This window comes from Cebus imitator, unplaced genomic scaffold, assembly GCF_001604975.1.
Source record: "Cebus imitator isolate Cc_AM_T3 unplaced genomic scaffold, Cebus_imitator-1.0 Scaffold397, whole genome shotgun sequence".
Classification (NCBI taxonomy): Eukaryota; Metazoa; Chordata; class Mammalia; order Primates; family Cebidae; genus Cebus; species Cebus imitator.
The window spans coordinates 328,313-352,263 of record NW_016107712.1 but is presented as its reverse complement, the minus strand read 5'-3'; the positions used below and the strand labels follow the sequence as shown (position 1 = coordinate 352,263).

General features: G+C 39.0%; 1 protein-coding gene across 1 annotated transcript; it reads left to right on the top strand.

Annotated features, from left to right (window-relative positions):
* The first annotated feature begins 1,214 nt into the window (after positions 1-1,214).
* CISD2 (CDGSH iron sulfur domain 2) lies at positions 1,215-19,495 on the top strand. The gene is made up of 3 exons (XM_017508647.2): positions 1,215-1,448; positions 16,922-17,136; positions 19,015-19,495. The coding sequence occupies exons 1-3, from the start codon at positions 1,346-1,348 to the stop codon at positions 19,102-19,104; spliced, it is 408 nt and encodes a 135-aa protein (XP_017364136.1). The 5' UTR covers positions 1,215-1,345; the 3' UTR covers positions 19,105-19,495.
* Positions 19,496-23,951: the final 4,456 nt, after the last annotated feature.

The window sequence follows — 23,951 nt, the reverse complement described above, 5'->3', positions numbered from 1 at the left end:
AAGTGCATGACTTTGGACATTTTGACTTCAGCCAAAATATGAAACAAAGTCATAGCAAGAAAGGTATTTCAAGGGACTGAAATTTTCTCCTCTCATCTTTCAAATCTTTTAGAGATATTAATAAAAACAACGATCCAGCCTGGGCGATATAATGGGACCCCATCTACACACAGAAAAAATTTTTTTAATTAGTTGGGCATGGTATCACACATCTGTAGTCCCAGCTACTAGGGAGGCTGAGGCAGGGGGATCCCTAAAGCCTGGGAGTTGGAGGCTGCAATGAGTTATGATCTCACCACTGCACTACAGCCTGGGCAATAGAGCCTTGTATGAAAAAAAAAAATTAAAAATTAAAAAAATTAAAACCTTCAAGAATATTTTAGATCAAGTTTGCCCAACAGGATGGCTTTGAATGCCACTCAATACACATTTGTTAACTTTCTTAAAACAGTATGAGTTTTTTCTTTTTTATTTTTTTAGCTAATTAGCTATCGTTAGTGTTAGTGTATTTTACGTGTGGTCCAAGACAATTCTTCTTCCAGTGTGACCCAGGGAAGCCATAAGATTGGACCCCCTGCTCTAGACTTTAGCAGAAGCTTGCAACATAAGAAAACCGTAAGGCTTTAGATTCTTTTACCACTTTCCCTAAGGGTTTTAACCTTAAGAACTGATCTTTGGAAGGAACTGAAAATATCTAAGGAAGGGCTACTATGAATCTTCTCTGAGTGGCAAAAACTAGAGAAGGTTTTTGGAGACAGGGCTGCAGTTAAGTTGCCAAGGGGCAGAGCTGTAGTTCCTGGTTTAGTTAAAATATTTTAATTTTTATTTTGTTAAGCTTGGGCTTTGGGGTGAAGGAGTAAAATTAGGCACTGCGATGTGGGTAGGGGGAGGAGGATACTCGCGGGTGACTACGCAACCCTAGGGCCCCAGCACCTAACTGTAGGGGAAGAGGTGTGGCGACAGGGGACGAAGTACAGACAGCAAGAGGGACTCACTTTTGAAAGGCACTTTCCGGTTAGAAAGCACTCTCACGTGCTTATCTCATCTCACACAGTATGTTTTTTCTGCTGCCCTCCAACATCTACAGACTTTAAAGGCCCAAAAGGAGGGCCACCTTCACAACAGATTACGAGGAGGGCCTCGCTACCCGCCCGTTCCCGTGTACGTCACTCGTCCGCCGCCAATCGGCGCCCGGCAGGTCACCTCTCCACACACGCCCGCCGCCCCGCCCGCTGCCCAGGCCAAGGCCGCCAGTGCCCGCTGGCCGTTTCCGCTCTCGGCGCAGGCGCTGCGGCTTGACCAGAGCGGAGGGGGCTCAGGAGACGAGCGGACACTGCTGGCCGGGATGGTGCTGGAGAGCGTGGCCCGCATCTTGAAGGTGCAGCTCCCCGCGTATCTGAAGCGGCTCCCAGTCCCCGAAAGTATTACTGGGTTCGCGAGACTCACAGGTAATCCTCCCCCATCAGCCAGTCCCCATCCTTGCACGCTTGCCGAGCGGGGGAAGGAGGTGTAAAAATCCTAGGCCAAGGGGCGGGGCGAAGCTCGGCGCCTGGCACGTGACCCCGTGACCCCCGCGCGGAGAGAAAGGTTTGCGCGCGCCGGCGTAGCCGCCTCGGGAACGCAAGTGATGCTGCCTCCCGGTGCATGACTGCCCAGGGTCTTTGTCCTCGGAGTTGTTTCCGGTGTCCTTCTGTGGCTAGATAACCAGGTTTTTGCAGAGAGGAGCTGAGTTGGGAGCAGGCCAGTCTCTTTCATCTCTTGTCTGCTCATCGCTGTTTGTAGCGTACTTACTTTAAAGCGGGATAAGTCGTCGTTATCTAAGGCACCTTGTTAGAGGCAGCCCCAGCTATAGGCTGGGTTGTACCCTCAGCTTGTGGGTGGGAGTGTGTGGGAAATAAATGCAGACTTACGGGTAACACGTATATGACCGTTTTATTTAGTAACGAAAATAGGAGATAACTTCCATTCCCTCAGGTTAGAGTTGACCTATCAATGGGACATTTGAGGTCACCTTCGTTTCTACGGTCCCATGGCCAGTTGAGGTAACTTGAGTTGGAAGAAAGATACCTTACCCAGAAAGTATTCAAAGTCCGGTATGAGTAGTGAAATCTTAGAAAATGAAATTTAATGAACAGAATGTAACATTCTATACTTCAGGGCCCTCACTTAAGTTAAAGAACCCACAACTCATGAGGATTTCACATCTAAGGGATGAAAATCTCCAGAATGCAGTCAACACTTGGGAGATTTTGTTGAGTTACAAGCATTTCATTGTATGGGGGATATGTCTAACCAGACTCGAACGAGAAGAAGAGTGAAGAAATCAGCAAATATTCAATTCCTATGTCCTAGGTTATCAGGGAGTTGCAAACATGAATTAAGATACTTGAGGTAAATAGAGTTGCCTTGCCAGGAACATTCTAAAAATCTATAGTACCTGACCTAAAATATAGCAGTTGCACAGGTATAAGAAAAATAAGATTTGTGTAGACTAAAATGTAGAACTGATACCAAATTAACCAAATTGGTGAAGGTTATTGGGAGGTAAATTTCAGTCTAAGGAAGTTTTTTTTTTTTTTTTTTTTTTTTTTTTAATACTTTCCCCAAACAAATGTGGTGCTTCGGTGATAACCCCTCTCAAAGATGAAGAAAACAAACAAACAAAAAGACTCTGGTGGTGGGGTGGTGGATAGATTCAGAAGGGATAAACTAGATGATAGTTACATTGTCTTCCAAATCTAGAGATTCATTGAATTATGGTCAGACAGCTGCTCTGTTGAGTTGATTGTGAGATTTTAACATTTTTTAAATATTAAGAGTTTTAGTAGAAAACATACAATTGAATAGAAAGCATGGTAACAATAATAAAAAGGAATGCAAAAGTAAAATAAAATGAAAAAGTTTTACATCAAGTGTTTATAAACATCAAATTCTTTTGATCCTACTAGTTTATTCTGACAGAACTGCAGCAATTTCATAAAATTTTGGTTTTCCCCACTGATTTCTTTTAAGTACTTTATTTATTTTAATGTAATCCTCATTTTTTTCCTAAGTAAATACTTATTTTAGTTTTAACATCACAATGGGTCTAACCATTCTTTCTGTATAGCTGGAAATTAGGAATGTTCCTGTTACTTAAAATTCATTATGTAATAGTTCACTGGCAAGTAACCAAATACCAGTTGTCATATTTCTCCCCCTTGAATGTCTTCACTAAAATAGCAATACCAGGCCAAAAGGGTATGATCGTTTTGTGACATTTGCACCCTTTTGCCAACTTACCTTCTTACTAATTTGCATAAGGTAACTGTTGAGTTTTTTCAAGAAAGGAAAATGTCCAATGAATTATGTATGTTTTTTCCAGGTGGTGGCTGCATTTTCAATTTTCTGTAGATCAAGTATAATTGAAGAAAACTAGAAAGTATGAAACTAGATTTAATGGCTAGATTTTAGAAGTATCTTTTCTTTTCTTGAGGATCCCTATTGTCAACAAATATTTAATTCCTATTAAAGACATTAAGAAAACTCAACCAAAACCTTTTCCCTCTTAAATCCTGAATATATAGTAACTTCCTTTCTAAAGTTGTTAAATGTTTAATATGAAGACTGATTCTCAGAAACAATGACAATTCTGAGAAGTATTTTAATAACACACATTTAACTTAAGTCCCATTACAATGTGTCTATAGTTAATAGTTCTCATTTTATTACTGGTCTTTTCAGGAAACATGAACATACTTCTAATAACTGCTTTATGAAAAAAAACGAGATAGCCTCTTTTGGATTGGACAAAACAATTTTGGAGTACTATGGAAGAAAAATTTCAGTGGCTATTTTCCACTCTCAGTCTCCCATTCTGAATAGATTGTAACAGTTAATGACATTTGGTTTTCTTAAATGAGTTATTTGTAGAATCCATAATGTAGGCTTGTTAAAATAAAAACCTGGAAGACAACTTTTTAGCAATTGTTTAAAATGTCTAGGAGACCAAAAACTATTTCCATTTTCTTCTATGAAAATTAGAGCAAAAAACAATACTGTTCACATTATTATTGTCTATGTTTCCTTTCCTATTTAAATCTAGCTTTTTTTTTTAAAAGCAATTGACCCTTTTATGATGACACTGCATTCTTAGAAAACACATGGAGAACTTTAATTAGCATATACTAGTTAAGTACAGGCAATTCTTATCAGAAACAACCCATCTTCATTTATGTCACACTTTCAAGAGTGAGGCTTTCAAGATAAATTACTGTGATTAATTTATATTTAACTTACGTTTTTGTTTTATTTTGCTTTTTGAGATGGAGTATCACTCTGTTGTTAATGTTGGAGTGCAGTTTCAGCTCACTGCAACTTCTGCATCCCGGATTCACGTGATTCTCGTGCCTCAGCCTCTGGAGTAGCAGGGACTACAGGTGCATGCCACCACGCTTGGCTAATTTTTTGTATTTTTAGTAGAGACGGGGTTTCACCATGTTGGGCAGGCTGGCCTTGAACTCCTGACCTCAGGTGATCTGCTTGCCTCGGCTGCCCAATGTGCAGGGATTATAGCTGTGAGCCACTGTGGCCAGCCCTAACTTAGGTTTTAAGTAGTAACAGTAAAGCCATGCATTGAAAATATTTTATCTTTTCTACAGGTAAGAAATAGAAATCATTTTTGTGCTTAGCTACAAATGATAAATGAGAAAATATAAAATAACCAGCAACCAAGCTGCCAGTATTATTTTTGTGGTGTCATAAAATGATATGGCTATATGTAGACTTTTGAAAATCTGAAAGGGAAAAATTCTAGTTCTGTGGAATATAATTCCTCATTGAGATCTGAGTTTGTCTCTGTGTATGTTAAATTTTTTTTTTCGGGGTTAATTCACTTTATTTTTCTTATATAAAAACCCTATGTTGTAGCTACAGCTGGAGCTTGAGTCATCTGCATGGAGACTTTGGTGTGGGTCTTCACAAGGTGGTCACTGAATTCCTGATAGGGAGACTTGGTGAATATAGTCTCCTTCCAGAGGTCAGGGGTCAGGAAGCTGTAGGTCTTAGAGATGGCATCAAAGATGGCCTTGGCAAAGTTACCCAGGGTGGCAGTGCAGCCCCTGGCTGAGTTATAGCAGTCATTGATACCGGCCATCATGAGCAGCTTCTTGGGAATAGGCGCCAAGATGATGCCAGTGCCACTGGGCAAGGGGAAGAGGTGCAAAAGCACAGAGCTCCAGCGGCCTGTCACCTTGCAAGGGACGGTGTGGGGCTTGCTGATCTTGTTCCCCTAGTAGCCTCTGCACGGAGACAATGGAGAGCTTGGCTAGGATGATGATGCTGTGGATGGCAGTGCCCACCTCCTTGTAGCACTTAACACCTAAAAATGGCCATTGTAGTCCTCAGTGACAACAAATACCTTGAACCTGGTGCGCTGGCTGTCTGGTTCTGCACCCGCATATCTTCAAAACCTTGTCCTTAGAGAGGCCCCCAGGAAAAGTCAGTGACCTCAGATTCCTTGATGGGCAGGGAGAAGAGGTAGATCTCCTCCAGGGACTTGATCTTCATGTCCTTGACCAGGTGGCCCAGCTTGGTGACAGACATCCACTCCTTATCCTCGGCCTTTCTTTGGCAAGCTCCATAGCCTAGGCCCCAGCCCTGGCCTCATCCGCTGCCATGACCTGGGCTCTGGATGCCACTGCTGAAACCTCTGCAGAAACCTCGGTGGAAGCCACTGGGGGCCCCTGGGGCCTTTGATCTGCCCCCACTGTCCCCCATTGAAGTCATTCGCCATTTGGTGTCTTCTCGGAGAAGAAGTAAAAAATCTTTTTATAGGCCAGGTGTGGTGGCTCACGCCTATAATCACAGCACTTTGGGAGGCGAAGGCGGGCGGATCACGAGGTCAGGAGATCAAGACCATCCTGGCTAACACGGTGAAACCCTGTCTCTACTAAAAATACAAAAAATTATCTGGGTGTGGTGGCACATGCCTGTAGTCCCTGCTACTCGGGAGGCTGAGGCAGGAGAATCACTTGAACCTGGGAGGCAGAGTTTGCAGCCAAGATGGTGCCATTGCACTCCAGCCTGGGCAACAGAGTGAGACTCTGTCTTCAAACAACAACAACAAAAAATTGGCAAAACATAAAAAAGAACAAAATCATATCCTTTGCAGCAATATGAATGCAGCTAGAGACCATTGTTCTAAGGAGATTAACAGAAAACCAAATATTCTTGTAATTGGGAGCTAAACACTGAATATTCATGGACATAAAGCTGGCAGCAATAGACACTGGGAACTGCAAAAGGGGAGGGAGGGAGGAGGGCAGTGGTTGAAAACTATTGGGTACTGTGCTCACTACCTAGGTGAGAGGATCAGTCATACCCCAAACCTCAGCATCACACAGTATACCCATGTGACAAACCTGCATATTTACCCCCTCAACCTAAAAGTCGAAATTATATTAAAATATTTTAAAAGGGAAATTTGGGCACACACAAAGGGAGAACACAAGTGAATGAAGATGGAGGTAGAGACTGGTGTGTAGTCCTTCAAGCTAATGGACACCTCAGCTCCTCCGTCAGATCCTCCGGAAGGAACCAACCATGCTGACACCTTGATTTTGGACTTCTGGCCTCTAGAACTGTGAGCGAATACATTTCTGTTGTTTTAAGCTAAAAAAGAAAACAAAAATGCAAGCACAAACATACTGTTCTCTGCAGTTTAGGGAATCCTAGTAGAGACTACTCACATTTGTTCTCTCTTCTCTGCTTTAATGGCCACTGCCTTAGTTTTATCTCAAACTATTTTCTTCCAGACCATTTTCATAGATTTCCAATAGGTTGTCTTGCCTTGTCTTCTTCTACTAGCCCTCTGTGCTATTCCTGTGGCCCTCTGATCCATCTTCCATCTGATACCAGAGTGACTTCATAGGTAAACAATTTCCTAGTTAGGTTAATATTCAAATATTTCAGTGGTTTCCTATTATGCACAGGGTAGACTCCTACCTACCTATTGAATATCAGAGCTTGTCATCATATGGCACCTGCTTAGTTCTACAGTTCCCTTTTGTTATATTCTAGCAATACTATGTTGCTTAGTTTCCCAGATACTTCAGGTATGTCATACCTCTGCATGGAATGAAGCTCCTCCTCCCGTATTCCCATGAATTTCTGTACTCTTCATCTCTCAGAAACCTATTTAAGTATCAACACCTGTACAGTTTTTGCTCATCCCAGTAAAGAGTAAATAACTTCTGCCTCTGCATTGCTTCTGTATGATTGCTCATACTATACAGTACTATAATCCTTTTTTATAGGTCTGTATTCCATACTAAAAGGCAAGCTCCTTTCTGATAGGGACTGTGTTTTATAATTTTTGTATCTTCAGTACCTCTCCCATCACTTGATACATGTGAGGCATTACGTTTTAGAAGGTGCTGAAAGTTTTTTTCTTAAATATTTTATGTAGTCTTCCTGTATTTTAACTTAAATTGTTACTATTCATAAGCCATGAACAAAGACAAAATAAGTCCAGACCTTATGGAATTATCTCAAATGCCAGTTTATTGGAGTACAAACTCATTTAGGCTAAAATTTATTGAGGTCTTGGTTTATGTAAGTCTCTTAAAGGGTGGGGAGTTAGGGATTTTTTGTTTAGTTGAGGAGGAGACAAATATTTATCTAACTATATAGTTTTAAGGCAGAATGCATTAATAGTTTGAATTGTATTCTGTAGTTTTTACTGAGTGGGTTCCTATTTCATTCGTTTCTCCCAACAACCCTATGAAGTTAGAAGATTCTTTACTTTTTTCTATGCCTTGAAAATTCTGCTCTCAAGTCCTTGAGCTCCTGGCTTCTCATTCTTTAGGTATCTGCTTAAAGGTTCTTTTTCAGAAAACATCCCTGACCCCTTACCTAAAATTGCAGCCACCCTACTACTCTGCCCCAGGTTAGTTTCGTTTTTTTCTTATATCATCCTTTATTTCCTTTATAACAGTTACTACAGTCTGTGATCATCTTGTTTGTTACTTATTGTCTCTTTCCTCTGAAATAGTTACCCTATGAGAGAAGGGACCTTATCTAACTATTAGCCTGTATCCCCACATAGTGCAATTTGTGGAGTGTGGTGGGTACTAAGTAAATACTGTTGAACAAATGAACTTACAGTTGTTATTCCTGCTTTACAGACAAACGAAACCTGGTTCCAAGCATATGAAGAGCTGGATTTATACCACAGATAAACTGAATTAGTTATTTACTGAAATCCTGTTTTGTGCAAAGCACTGTACTAAGCACTGGTTACATAGAGATAAATAAGACAGCTACTATATTTGCATTCAGCCCAGTATCTCTACTTAGTATCTGTATTAGTCTATTTTCACACAGCTATGAAGATACTACCCAAGAGGCTCAGCGCAGTGGCTCACGCCTGTAATCCCAGCACTTTGGGAAGTCGAGGCAGGCAGATCATGAGGTCAGGAGATTGAGACCATCATGGTCAATAAGGTGAAACCCCATCTGCACTAAAAATGCAAAAAAAATTAGCCAGGTATCGTGGCAAGTGCCTGTAATCCCAGCTAGTTGGAGGCTGAGGCAGGAGAATTGCTTGAACCTGGGAGGCAGAGATTGCAGTGAGCTGAGATTGCACCACTGCACTCCAGCCTGGCAACAGAGTGAGACTCTGTCTGGAGAAAAAAAAAAAAAAAAGATACTACCCAAGAATGGGTAATTTATAAAGGAAAGAGGTTTAGTTGACTCACAGTTCTGCATGACTAGGGAGGCTTTAGGAAACTTACAGTCACGGTGGGAGGGAATGCAGACACCTTCACAAGGAGGCTGGAGAGATAAGAGTGAGGACTGAAAGGGCAAGAGCGCCCCTTATAAAACCAGATGAGAACTAACTATCATGAGAACAGCATGGGGAAAACCGCCCCCATGATCCAATCACCTCTCACCAGTTTCCTCCCTCAACATGTGGAAATTATGGGGATTATAAGAGGTGAGAGTTGGGTGGGGACAGAACCAAGCCATATTATTTTACCCCGACCCCTTCCAAATTTCACACCCATTTTGCATTTGAAAACCAATTATGCCTTCCCAACAATCCTCCAGTGTCTTAATTCATTTTATCATTAACTCAGAAGTCCACAGTACAAAGCCTTATCTGAGACAAGGCAAGTCCCTTCTACCTATGAGCCAGTAAAATAAAACACAAGTTAGTTCCTTCTAAGCTACAATGGCACTACAGGCATTGGGTAAATACACCTATTACAAATAGGAGAAATTGGCCAAAACAAAGGGGCCACAGGGCCCATGCAAGTCTGAAATCCAGCGGGGCAGTCATTAAATCGTAAAGCTCCAAAATGGTCTCCCTTGACTCCATGTCTCACATCTGGGGCACACTGATGCCAGGGGTAGGCTCCCATGGCCTTGGGCAGCTCCTTCACAGGCTGGCATTGAGTGCCTGCAGCTTTTTCAGATGCATGGTGCAAGCTGTCAGTATATCTACCATTCTGGGGTCTGAAGCAGGTAGTCTTGTTGCAGCTCCACTAGGCAGTGACCCAGTGGGGACTGTATTAGGGGCTCCAACCACACATTTCCCCTTTGCACTGCCCTAGCAGAGGTTCTCTATGAAGTTCCCACCCCTGCATGAGACTTCTGCAAAGACATCCAGGTGTTTCCATACATCCTTTGAAATCTAGGCAGAGGTTTTTGAACATCAATTCTAGACTTCTGTGTACCTGCAGGGGAGCTTGCACCCTCTGAAGCAATGGCCCAAGCTGTATGTTGGCCCCTTTTAGCCATGGCTGGGACATATGGTGTCAAGTCCCAAGACTGCACAAAGCAGCAAAGCCCTGGGTCTGGCCCACAAAACCATTTTTTCCTTCTAAGTCTCTGGGCCTGTGATGGGAGGGGCTGCTGTGAAGACCTCTGACATGTCCTGGAGACATTTTCCTAATAGTCTTGACAATTAATATTTGGCTCCTTGTTACCTATGCAAACTTCTGCAGCCAGCTTGAATTTCTTCCCAGAAAATGGGATTTTCTTTTCTATTGCATCATTAGGCTGCACATTTTCCAAAGTTTTATTCTCTGCTTCCCTTTTAAACATAAGTTTCAATTTCAGATCATCTCTCTTAAGTTCAAGGTTTCATAGCTCTCTTGGGCAGGTGCAAAATGCCACCAGTCTGTTTGCTAAAGCATAGCAAGAGTGACCTTTGCCCCATTTCCCAATAAGTTCCTCATTCTCCAAGACCACATCAGCCTGGATATTATTGTCCATATCACTGTCAGCATTTTGGTCAAAACCATCAACAAGTCTCTAGGAAGTTCTAAACTTTCCCACATCTTACTGTCTTCTGAGCCCTCCAAAGTGTTTCAGCCTCTGGCAGTTACCCAGTTCCAAAATTGCTTCCACATTTTCAGATATCTTTATAGCAGTACTCCACTCTCTGTGGTACCCATTTACTGTATTAGTCGGTTTCCACACTGCTATAAAATAAATAAATTAAAAACATCAAAATACTACCCCAAACTGGGTTATTTATAAAAGAAAGAATTTTAATCGACTCATAGTTACACATGACTGGGGAGGTCTCAGGAAACTTACAATTATAGTGGAAGGGAAAGAAGGCACCTTCTTCACAAGAAGGCAGGAAAGAGATGAGTGAAGAGCAAAGCAGGAAGAGTCCCTTTTAAAACCAGATCTTGTGAGAACTCACTATCAGGAGAATGGCATGGGGGAGATTGCCCTCATGATCTAATCACCACCCACCAGATTCCTCCCTCGACGTGAGGACTATAGGGATTACAATTTGAGATGAGATTTGGATGGGGATACAGACCCAAACCATATTAGTAGGTACTTAATAATTACATAGTAAAACAATTTTTGTAGTAATAGAGTAAGACATTGAAAAATGTTTTTCACAATAGGAAATTGACTTCTTTCAGAAAATGTTTAGTGGCTAGTCCGAAAGTAGTGCGTTATCTCAGTTGATCACAGTCAGTTACAGATTGAACTCCTTGTTCTACTGTTTCCCCCCCATCTTACTGCTGCACTTGACTAGTCTTAAAAAAAGAAAAGAAAAGAAAAGAAAATGTTCAATAAGCCCTTAATAAATATCAGAAAGGGAGGATTGACTGGAAAGGTACTATAAAAGCAAACTTTCTGGGGCGATGAAAATATATTTTGTCTTAGGTAGTATCAAACTGAGTGCTTAATCAACACAACGTTTGGTCAGGTGCCGTGGTTCACACCTGTAATCTCAGCACTTTGGGAGGCCGAGGTGGGCAGATCACTTGAGGTCAGGAGTTTGAGACCAGCCTGGCCCACATGGTAAAACCCCATCTCTACTAAAAATATAAAAATTAGCTGGGCACTGTGGCAGACGCCTGTAATCCCAGTTACCTGGGAGGCTGAGGCAGGAGAATCGCTTGAACCTGGCAGGTAGAGGTTGCAGTGATATGAGATAATGCCACTGCACTCCAGCCTGTGCAACAGAGACTCTCAAAAAACAAAACAAAATCCCCACAAAGCTCAATAAGCTGAACTGTAAATTATACTTCAATCAAAAGTAAGTTAAGTAACTTGAGCCAGGCATTATATAGGCACTGGGGACACAAGTGATCCAGACATAATAAGGTCCCTGTTATCTCTCTCTTTTTTTTTTTTTGAGAAAGAGTCTCTCTCTGTCGCCCAGGCTGGAGCACAGTGGTGAGATCTTGGCTCACTGTTGCCTCCGCTTTGAGGGTTCAGGTGATTCTCCTACCTCAGCCTCCTGAGTGGCTGGGATTACAGGTGTGTGCCACCATGCCCAGCTAATTTTTTGTGTTTTTAGTAGAAACAGGGTTTCACCATGTTGACCAGGCTGGTCACAAACACCTGACCTCAAGTGATCTGCCCATCTCGGCCTCCCAAAGTGCTGTGATTACAGGCATGAAGCTACCATGCCCAGCCCCCTTGTATCTCTTATGTTATGACTGGGGAACATGATAGGTAGATGTAGCCATTAAAGTTTATGTTTCCAAATGATATTAAGGAGTTGGGGAAATAATATAATAATCTGACATCCCATTAAGTAAAAAATATAATGCCTTATTTTGTTAAGCATTTATAGCCTATGTATTTATACACCAAAAAAGAGATAAATTTACTAAATAAATAAATAAACGTTAAAATCCTAAGACAAAAATATGCTGAATAAAATACACTATTTTTTACAAAAATTTGCTGGGTGTGGTGGTACACGACAGTAATCCCAGCTACTTGGATGGCTGAGGCACAAGAATCGCTTGAATCTAGGAGGCCGAAGTTGCAGTGACTCTGCACTCCTGCCTGGGTAGCAGAGTAAGACTGTCTCTCAAAAAAAAAAAAAAAGATATTTAATTCATGTTCTGTACGTTGATTGCACCTGCTTGCTCATTTTCTTTAACATGCTACACCTTTTNTTGGCCAGGCACAGTAGCTCACACCTGTAACCCCAGCACTTTGGGAGGCCGAGGTAGGCGGATCACCTGAGGTCAGGAGTTTGAGACCAGCCTGACCAACAAGGTGAAACCCTGTATCTACTAAAATACAAAAATTAGCTGGGCATGGTGGTAGACGCCTGTAATCTTGGCTATTCAGGAGGTCACTGAGGCACGAGAATCGCTTGAACATGGGAGGTGGAGGTTGCTGTGAGCCAAGATTGTGCCACTGCACTCCAGCCTATGCGATAGACCAAGACTCTCTTTCTCTCTCAAAAAAAAAATCAATTATTTTGCACATTATTTATAGTTAGTAATGTGTTCTGTCGAAGTGTCTAAAATATCTGTAATAGGTGAATATATATGAAACAGGTCCGTAAGGACTAGCATGTTTTAAATGTTTAAAAGTTTCGTGTTCGATTCTTCTATATTTTATCTTTCTTCATGTAAAATCAGCCTTAATTCACAGAAAGAGAAATATTCTATGTACTTATTCATATCTGGGAGCTAATAAAGTTGATCTCATGGAGATAGAGTGTCAAATGGTAGTAACCAGAGGCCAGGAAGGTTAGGGAGGAGAGAATGAAGAGAGGTTGGTTAATGGGCACTATAGTATAGTTATATAGAACAAGTTCTAGTGTTCAGTAGCATAATGGGGTGACTATTGTTATCAATAATTTAGCTATTTCAAAATAGCTAGAAGAGAAAATTTGGAATGTTCTCAATGTACAGAAATGGTAAGTATTTGAGGTAATGAATATCCCAGTTACACTGATTTTATTAACATCATATGCATATATCAAAATATCACATGTCTCCCATAAATATGTACAGTCATTTGAATCAAGCTTTTCAAGCTGTATTGCTTTCATTTATAAAGCTTTTCAGTAGTTACATTGTAGTTATCTTTAAAAAGCAGATTATGTTAAGACTTTGGTAAGTTACTACTTTTTATAGGAGGTAATAGTACCTTTCGTTGCTGTATTTTTAAGTGTAGTGTTTTACCAAGTAATTAAGTGTTCAAAAGAATATTTTCTAAAGTGGATTTTAAAACAGTATTAATGCTATTTGTTCTTGAGATTTGTGGGTTAAGTTAGGAAATGCTGTTTTAAGAGTCTAAAGTTAAGGTTTTCAGCCAGGCACAGTGGCTCACGTTTGTAATCCCAGGACTTTCAGAGACTGAGGTGGGCGGATCACTTGAGGTCAGGAGTTCCAGACCAGCCTGGCCAACATGGTGAAACCCAATCTCTACTAAAAATACCAAAATTAGCCAGATGTGGTGCACTCCTGTAGTTTCAGTTGCTCGGGAGGCTAAGGCAGGAGGATAGCTTGAGCCCGGGAAGGTGGTTGCAGTGAGCCAAGAATGTGCCACTGCACTCCAGCCTGGGCAATGGGAGTGAAACCTTGTCACAAAAATAAATAAAGTTAAGGTTTTCATCTTTACATTCCCATTCTCTTGCTTTTTGATAAATTTAAGCTCTTATCACTTCTAAAATATTGTAATATGTACAATAAAACTTAATGTTATTCTACATTGAACAAACATTTATTAAATGACTGCTATTTCAAGTTACATACGGGTTGCTGGGGCCAATTGCAAACTAAGACATTCATTGCCCGATCTAGAAGATAAGTATAAATACAAATTACAGGACAGTATCGGGAGTGAGAAAGTGAGTGACATTTGTGCTCGTTCATTCTTTCTGTAAGTCAGTCAGTAAACATATGAGGCATCTACTTTGTGCTGGGAAGAGTAGAGTACAATTTCTTTTCTCACAGGTTTATAGAAGGGACAACTTTAGAAACAAGTAATTACAGTAATATGGTAGCAGAAACATGAGGAATGCAGCCTGGAAACACAGGAGGAAGTGATTAATTCTGCTTTGTGAAATTGAGGAAGACTTCAGGAGGAAGTAATATTTGACCCTAGTCCTGAAGGGTCTATACAAATTAATCAGGTAAAACAGAAGGAACTCCATGTGCAAATAACTCAGGAAGGCTACTTACTAGAGAGTAGGTTTGACTGGCTTCAGGTACATGAGGAGACCATGTTGGTGAGAGCTGAAGCTGGAAAGGTAGCCTTGCCTATCTGTGGAGATGGCACTTTATAGACCAATGATCTATAGCAGCACTGTCCAGTAAAACTTTGTGGTAATGCAAATGTTCTCTGTACTGTTGAATATGGTAGCCACTAGTCATATATAGCTATTGAGCCTCTGAAAGGTGACCAGTGTGTCTTAGAAACAGCATTTTACTTAATTTATTTACATGTGAATAGCCACATGTGTATATTAACCATGTTTTCAATTTTCTGTATTTTATGATGCTTTATTTAACATCTTAGTGGCCTTGTTGACTGTGGAGACAATTTAATTCCTAGAGATATTAAATAACTTGCCTGTGAGCATGCCTTTTGTATGCAAACCAACCAGTCCAAAGCCCATGCCCCTAACCACCTCCTTTATCTAACTCTTACACATGAAGTCAGTATTTCCCCTGTCCTAAATCACCCCAAGGACAATTAGGAGACAACTAGGGACCGCTGCTGTTGCCCAGAACCCACTAAGCTAGGAAGTCCTAAACCATTTCTTGCCTTGCCTTTTCCATGGAAACCACAATAAAGGCCTATGCCCATGCTTTTCCCTTTCCTCTTTCTTCCTTCTGATTAACGCTAGTACCTCCTCATGTGGCCCTGCATTGCATAGTGTATCTCTTCGTCTTGGTAACTATAAGTAATAAACTGTTATTTCAAGGCAGTTTCTACAAGTCTGTCATCCTACCATACCTGATTAATAGAAATTCTTGGGTACACATCTAAACAGTATGGCTATTGGTGACCATATCGAGTAGCACAGATCTATACATAGGCCTCCTTCTCCCCCAGGAAACAGTTCTGTCATTTCCAGAGCTTTAATTCACTCAAAGAATCTATTTGGAGTATCTCCACTTTAGTTATGAGAATGTGATAGCCAACATGACAGGCAAAGTACATACTTTTACAGAGTTTTATTCTGGTAACGCCAAGATTATATTGCTGAAGATTTTCACCATATAGCATTGTCAAGTTCTTGGGCAAAATATTTTTTTCAAAGGAGTTGCTAGTACTTCCTGACCAATCTCTCTAATCTCTAAATAAAAGCTACCATTTATTGTATCTTCTCTGCCAGCCACTCTTATAGGTGCTATCTATGCAAATGGTAGGTAAGTAGGTTTTTTCATTTAGATTTCTTTGGCATGATGTCATATCAAAAATAATTCCATTTTGGAAGAGTTGGTATTAAGTCTTTCAATAGTAAAATAGTACAGTTATTTCTTAAGAGTAGTTTTACCACGAGAGGAACAGATTTTAATTTTAGATCTATTGGGTTTGATTAATGAGAACTGACAACAGGCTTTGGATTTAGGCTGTCCTGGACTAAACCTGCTTAGGCTACAGTTTTCTTATATGTAAAATGGGAATAATAATGATGCCTACCAAATATAGTTGTTAAGCTAACATAGTGTTAAATGAGCTAGTGCCATTATACTCTTAGCATAATCTGATCATTTATCTTTAATATTTATTAGCATGTATTAGTATACTTCCTGTTTTTCTCTTTTCTCAACTAAGCAATTTCTGAATAGTGCCTAGCAAGGTATCAGATTAGGCATTCAGTGAAGGAAGTTAACTGATAATTCTGTAAGAACAGAAGGGAGCCCGGCAGAGGCAGGGCGCTAGCAGACATTTGTTAAATGTGTGTTGAAACATTTATCTTGGTTTCCTGGTGTGTTTGTCTCCACAGGCATAGCGACTGTTTCATTTATATCACTTATATTCCCTGTCCTCTTAAGACAGGCTGGGTACTCCAAAAGGCTTTAAGTGCAGTTTATGGAGTGAGATGTATGTTAAAAGGAGAACATTTAACATAGACAGTTTCAATGTATTCCTTAAAAACAGTAGCTTTTACACAATATTTTAGTGCACTTTAGCAACATTTACCAAAAATGTACGTTAAAGCATCAGAGGACATGTTCTGTCTGATATTATGAATCAGTGGTAAAAATTTTGCAGATATTCTGTTGTATGATTTTAGACATAGTATTAAGGAGATGTGAGTTGAAATGCTTTCTAGATCTATAAAATATATCATATATTGAATTTAATTTATAATTATCATAATCATAATTCCTAAAATAAAAATAGACAAACACAAATAGACTTGATGTGGACAATGAGAGAATATTTGAGATGGAACCTATTTCTGAAAAGTTAGGTTTCTAGTTTTACAGGTCTCAAATTAGCCCATAAATAAAATAAGGCGGTCCTTGGTAGAGCTGGCTTGATTGTGTTGTTTATTCACAGTTTTATGAATCCATTAAAAAGGAATTAATGTGAAAAGTAACATATAAAGAATAAGCTCAAGAATGAACCTAGACATGCTATTTTGAGTTATTTTCCAAAAGCACTACAGATTCTGACAAATTTACATGTTTAGTTTCAGAATGGCTTCGGTTATTGCCTTTCCTTGGTGTACTTGCACTTCTTGGCTACCTTGCAGTTCGTCCATTCCTCCTGAAGAAAAAACAACAGAAGGATAGCTTGATTAATCTTAAAATACAAAAGGAAAATCCGAAAGTAGTGAATGAAATAAACATTGAAGATTTGTGTCTTACCAAAGCAGCTTATTGTAGGTGTTGGCGTTCTAAGACGGTAAGATGTCTGTTTATATGCACACTGAAGTTTTGTAGTGATAGGATTGTTTTGCCTCTTAGATCTCCAGTTTTGAAGTTCTGTAAGATGAGAGACTTTTCTGTAATATTTGGTATTGAAAGATCATATTCCTAAATTGAAGTTTTATTTCATGATAGATACTACCTACATTAGGAAAGTTGGAGCAGCAAAGAAAAATAAAAATCTCATGCTTTTGCAATGTTTGGCATTTATCTAGAGTAACATGTATTTTAAAATACACATTCTTTGAGGGAGGACGTAAGGTTTAGTGGAAAAGAGCTTTGATGTCATAGTAAATAGTGTTCAAATATGATACTTGTTACAGTATGGGTTTGGTTGGACAAGTTATACTTAATTTTTAATCTCTAATCTTCAGGGTTTGTTTTAATCTGATGTAACAGTATATGTTTTTGAGAAGTAAGATGACTTATAGATGATTTTTAATGAGGGTATGAGTTTAGAGCGATAAGTACTATAAATAGTTGACAAAAATCTGTTTTTTTATACTTGATCATAGATTATTTGAGGTTTTGTTTTGTTTTGTTTTTTGAGATGGAGTTTCGCTCTTGTTGCCCGGGCTAGAGTACAATGATGCGATCTCGGCTCACTGCAACCTCCACCTCCTGGGTTCAAGCGATTCTTGTACCTCAGCCTCTCAGGTAGCTGGGATTACAGACACGCACCACCACGCCCAGCTAATTCTGTATTTTTAGTAGAAATGGGGTTTCTCCCTGTTGGTCAGGCTGGTTTCAAACTCCCAGTCTCAGGTGATGCACCCACCTTGGCCTCCCAAAGTGCTGGGATTACAGGTGTGAGCCACCGCGACCAGCCCTATTTGAGGTTTTAAGTGTGTCAGTCTATTTGAGGTTTATTGTTCGTCACAGCATCCTTTGTAATAGCAAAATTTTTATAAACTAAATATCTGATAAAATAGGACTGATCATGTTTTTAAAGGATATATAATAACATGAGATCCTGATATAATACAAGTAAGAAAGCATATTACAGTAAGATCCCAATTTTGTTTAAAACATGAATACACATAGTGAATGCAGAGGAAAAAATATACCAAAATGTTAATTATTACCTATATCTTGATGGGTTATGAGTGAATTATTTTAAATTTATTATTATTATTTATTTGTTTTTGCTGGGGACAGAGTCTTGCTTTGTCACTCAGGCTGGAGTGCTGTGGCATGACCTTGGCTCACTACAACCTCCACCTCCTGGGTTCAAGCATTCTCCCACCTCAGCCTCCCAAGTAGCTGAGACACAGGCATGTGCCACCATGCCCGGCTAATTTTTTTATTTTTAGTAGAAATGCGGTTTTACCATGTTGGCCAGGCTGGTCTTGAACTCCTGACTTCAAGTGATTTGTCCACCTCCACTTCCCAAAGTGTTGGTATTGCAGATGTGAGCCACCATCCCCAGCCTAAAATATATTTTTAATTGTTTTCAAAGATTGTGTGGTATGCATGAGTTTTATAGCAATAAAAAATTATGTTATTTTGAATTAAATTTCATTCTTTTAAAATTAAGCAAGAGGTGAGCTTGAATTTTAAGCTCCACAAATGACCAAGAACTTACCTGATTTTCTTTTAAACCTGTTGTCTATTTTAGTCACTCATATGGAATCAGTCATAGGTTTTTATTTAAAATCTAAATCAAATAATGAAGTAATTGTTTAAATTGTTAGATTTTGAATGTGGTCAGTTGGATGTAGAATATATCTATTATTCAGGAAAGCAATCTGATTTTTTTTTAGCATGTGATGTGCTTTCTTTCTGAGAGCATTTCACAAATGTTTCTACCTAATGAATCATATCTTTAACACTCATAATTCTTTTTTCTTTTTAGTTTCCTGCCTGTGATGGTTCACATAATAAACACAATGAATTGACAGGAGATAATGTGGGTCCACTAATACTGAAGAAGAAAGAAGTATAATAATAATAAATTAGGATTGAATTAATTGTATAAAATCTTATAACAATATTTTCTCATTCTTTGTGTATAGAAAATTTTTAAATGGTGGTCTTAATTATTACTACTTGTTGAACAATTATTTCTTCCAATTTATTTTCTTGCTGCGCCACTGTTTGATCCTTTGAATATTCAGTCATATATAGAAATTAAATTGTCAAGCCTCTTATTCTGACTTCAAAGAATTAATGTATCTTCCAAAAATAAAATCACTTCTGATTTTAATTTAGGAAAACCTAACTTGTGGCTATGGATCCAAAGCTATTTGTTTCTTTGAATATCAATATTTTCAACAGGATCTTGTATTTAAATTCCCACCCCCTACACTGTTAAATGTATTATTTTTTCACATCTCTTTTGGTTTTGATAATCTGAAGTGTTTTTTTCTCCTTTTGGCCTTCCACACTTCATTGTGTTTAGATGAATTATGTAAAGAAAAATATTGCCATCAGGAATTACTTGTTTTTGGTCGGGTGCGGTGGCTCACGTCTGTGATCCCAGCACTTTGGAAGGCCGAGGTGGGCAGATCACAAGGGCAGGAGATAGAGACCATCCTCGCCAACATGGTGAAACCTCGTCTCTACTAAAAATACAAAAAAATTAGCTGGGTGTGGTGGTGCACGCCTGTAGTCTCTGCTACTCGGGAGGCTGAGGCAGGAGAATTGCTTGCACCCAGGAGGCAGAGATTGCAGTAAGCCGAGAGTGCGCCATTGCACTCCAGCCTGGGCAACAGAGTGAGACTCTGTCTCAAAAAAAAAAAAAAAAAAAAAAAAAAAAAAAAAAAAAAAAAAAGAGAATTACTTGTATTTTAACAGAGGTAGACTCTTTGCTTTATAGAGATTGTTGTATATTTAATATGAATATCCCAACTTTAGACTTTAGAAAAGAAGTAAACTGGATATAAAAAGTTCCATTCAGGAACAGTTATTTACAGTATAAAAGATTTGTTTAGAAAAGGCTTGTGTCTGTGTGTATATTTTAAACTATTTGACTCAGTGACAGCTGGGGTGGAATGGCAAGAACACTTACAACCAAACTTATGGGCTGCTGCAATTTGAAGATCAGTTAGTAATAAACCTAAGGCATATCTGAATTCGTATTAATATGATAAATAGTTAAGTGTTCAAAATTGTGCTTATGCATTTTTCTCTTTTTAACACTATAAACCATTAAAACACAGTCATCCCTTGGTTTATGCTGGGGATTGGTTCCAGGGCCACACATACACCAAAAGCTGCCCATACTCAAGTCCTGCAATAAGTCTTGCAAAACCCATATGTAGAAAAGTTGACCCTCCAATTGACCCTCTGTACACAAGTTTCACATCCCAAGCACAAACACTGATCTGTGTGACCTCACCTGCTTTTGATTGAAAAAACTATGTGCATAAGTGTACCCACCCAGTTCAAACCCACGTGTAAGGGTCAACTGTACAAAAAAGTTTGTAAAATAAACGTACTGGAGAATCTTTAAAACATTTGTAATTTTAAATTCTACTATTAGTAGTCTTTTTAATTTCATCTTATATTACTACTCATAATAGCTATCCTTAGCCAGGTGCCATGGCACACACCTGTAGTCCCAACTACTGGGAAGATTGAGGTGGGAGGATGGCTGCAGCACAGGAGCCCAGGAGTTCAAGGCCAGGCTGGGTAACATAGTGCTCTGCCTATGCTGGGCTCTATAGGGAATCCTTTCTGTTCTTAAAGAGTTATCGTTTAATTTCCTTCATTGAGTGCATTTCTGATACCTTGCTAGGCATTATGGAAATTGCTTAGTTGAGAGAAGACAAATACAAAAGCTTTTCTTCAGTCTATTTAAGATATAATTCATTCAGTTCACTTTGCTTTCTTTTTATAAGAAGGTACAAGAGGCAGACAGAGGTAATCCTTCTAGTAATAAAACTAATGGTTATTGAGCACTTGTATGTACCAGACACTACAGTAAGCATGGTACTTGGGTTTTTAATTATTACATATAATGTCAGTAGGTTCAATTATATGATCATAACTTCCTTGTGATCAGCAGCATGTATTTTAGACTTAGAAATGTAGTTGTGGATTTTGAGAAGTTTACAAGGTATATGGTCCAAAATTGTTGTTCTTTCCTCACATGTCAGTGGGGGATAAATATAGCATTCTCTCACTTCTCTAATTCTGGGTATTTTTTTTTTTGGATACCTTTTCTTCAGTACTTTTAAGGGGCCTCACTGTCAGATTAACCAATTATTTTTCCACAGTTAGTCATAAGACTTTGTAAAAAAATTCACCTCACCAAAACTTCGGATATCCTGGTCTGTGGTCATGAATTACTTTTCTTTTTGTAAAATCATTCACTGTAGCTCACAGCAACATGTTTTCACACATGTTCTAGTGGTTCCCATAACTTAGATTTCACAGGAGGTAAATTTACTAAAAACGAGGAGACTAAACTGAAATGACCAACTTTTAATTTTGCTAAATAACATCTTAAAAATTGAAAATGAATTATCTCATAAAAGGTAATTTTAATACCCCAAAATTAAGATGGTTATACTCTCAGAATAAAGACTTTTTCCCTGGCACATTTTCAGTTGTTAAAATACGCTAAGAGTTTTGCCCCCTATCTTTTCCCACCTGTGCAAATTTTTCAGAAGCCTAGGGTTGGTAGTAAACTGTTACGTTAATAACTCCTTTAAGCATTATTATCAGTTGCCATTACTTGTAAATTTGCACAATTTTATCTTGTCTGCCTTTAAAAACTAGACATCTAATAACCAAATATATTTGAATTGATACAATAGAAGTAACTTGTAGAACTTGAGGATAAGTGGTAAAAGAAAAAAAAAAGTAATTTGGCTCTTGAAATACATGTCTTGGGTTTCTAGAACCTTCAAAAAGCAGCCCTATTGTTACTGTGTCATATTATGATTGTTTTGAGGGCTGCATCTGCTTACCTGGGAAACTACTCATTACTCAGCAAATGAGCACCACCATTACATAAACACCAGGTATCCAAAAGTGTTAGCAGGCTTGAAGTATGAATGATTCATTCATATGGGCAATTAAACAGGTTGAATTATGGAAAGCACATCACAATTCAGCTTTGAATTCAATGTCAAATATGATGATTCATTAAGTTGCCTTTGTATTTTGTAACCTAATTTGTTAATAAGTTACAGGAAGCCAATTAAGCCAGCTGCTGATCTATATAGTTCTGTCCTAATTGTGATTCCATAGTCTTCCAGTAGAAATGTGCTATCAGACTCTGTATAGAGTTTATAAACTCCACTATTTAACAAGGTTCTTAAGAATTTAGGTGGATATTTTATTTGATACCTACCAAATAAACCTAACTAATTGTATAATACTTTGCCCATTTAGAATTCAGTTGTGGCAGCATAACCAATCTGGAGAGACTAGGGGACATGTTACTAATGCTTGTACTTCATTCAGAAGTGAGTGCCTCATTGGCTTGGTGCAGTGATTACACACCTGTAATCCCAGCGCTTTGGGAGGCTGAGGTGGGTGGAGCACTTGATCTCAGGAATTCTATACCAACCTGGGCAACATGGTGAGATCTCATCTTTACAAAAAAATTAAAAATTGGCACAGTGGTGCACCTGTAGCCCCAGTTACTCTGGAGTCTGAGGCACAAGAATCTCTAGCTAGGAAGGGCAAGGTTACAGTGGGCCAAGATCGTGCCGCTGCACTCCAGCCTGGCCAACAGGAGTGAAACCTTATCTTTTTTTTTTTTAAGTAGAGTTTTTTTTTTTTTTTTTTTAAAATTGACTTTTTTTTTTTTTTTTTAAATTTGTAATGGTAGTCGCAGCAGTTGGCCAGAATCTACTTATTCTTACTTCACACTGAATTCTAATAAGTTTGGTTATCTGAGTTCTGCTTCTTAACAAATCCCAAGTACTGAAAGGGTCTTGCAGAAGTGGGTAAACTATAAAATGTGACAGCCAACAGCAGGGCAGGGGAACAAAAATAAATTTAAGGTGAACATTAAAAGCATAGCAGCTTGAGACAGTTTAATACAGGATTCTGCATGCAACCGTATCTGAGGATGTTACTGTGATCAAATTATATAAGAGATGTTTAGTGATGAACTGGAATCAAGATAAGTAGTATGTGTTATTTGCAAAGCCAGGATATGTGTTTCATTCGGTGATAACAATTTCCCCATAACTATTTAGTTAAAAGCTTAGTGCTTAACATGTTGGAAAATTTATGCATAAAATATATTGACTCATTCCTTGATGACCGGAGGCTTCATCACAGGAAGTTCTTCCTTTCAATTGAAACATTTTTCAGGCTTAATGACTATAATTAACTACATAATTTAATTTGTTAAAGTTTGAGGAAGACTAAAACAATAGCAATTTAAACCATAATAAATTTTGTTAGATAATTTCTTTCACTTTAGGGGGAATTAAAACTCATGTTTAAAAACCATATGAGCAGCAGTTCTGTGACTGCCTCAACGCCTGGCTGACCATATTAGTCCCTTTGCACTGCAGAGGTTGGAATATAGAATATGGCCTAAGCTGTTTTGTTTTAACTATGCTGCATTATCTGAGGTTGTGTTATAATTTGTCCTAATAGTCTTTTTCTGGAAACTTGCTATATTTTATCATGTTCAGCAAGCAAACTAGTTTTATCTACTTCTACATATTTTGAGACCAAGTCTGGTTCTGTCACCCAGACTGGCGTGTGGGGGCATGATCATAGCTCACTGCAGCCTCAGCCTCCTGAGCTCAAGTGATCCTTCCATCTCAGCCTCCCACGTGCTGAGACTACAGTCTTGCTTCACCATGCTTGGCTACTTTT

Excerpts from the sequence above, each read along its gene's own strand:
- CISD2 (XM_017508647.2), top strand. The coding sequence starts at position 1,346 with ATGGTGCTGGAGAGCGTGGCCCGCATCTTGAAGGTGCAGCTCCCCGCG. Across the intron at positions 1,449-16,921 it reads TGGGTTCGCGAGACTCACAG|TTTCAGAATGGCTTCGGTTA; the intron begins GTAATCCTCCCC and ends TTACATGTTTAG. Across the intron at positions 17,137-19,014 it reads GGTGTTGGCGTTCTAAGACG|TTTCCTGCCTGTGATGGTTC; the intron begins GTAAGATGTCTG and ends TTTTCTTTTTAG.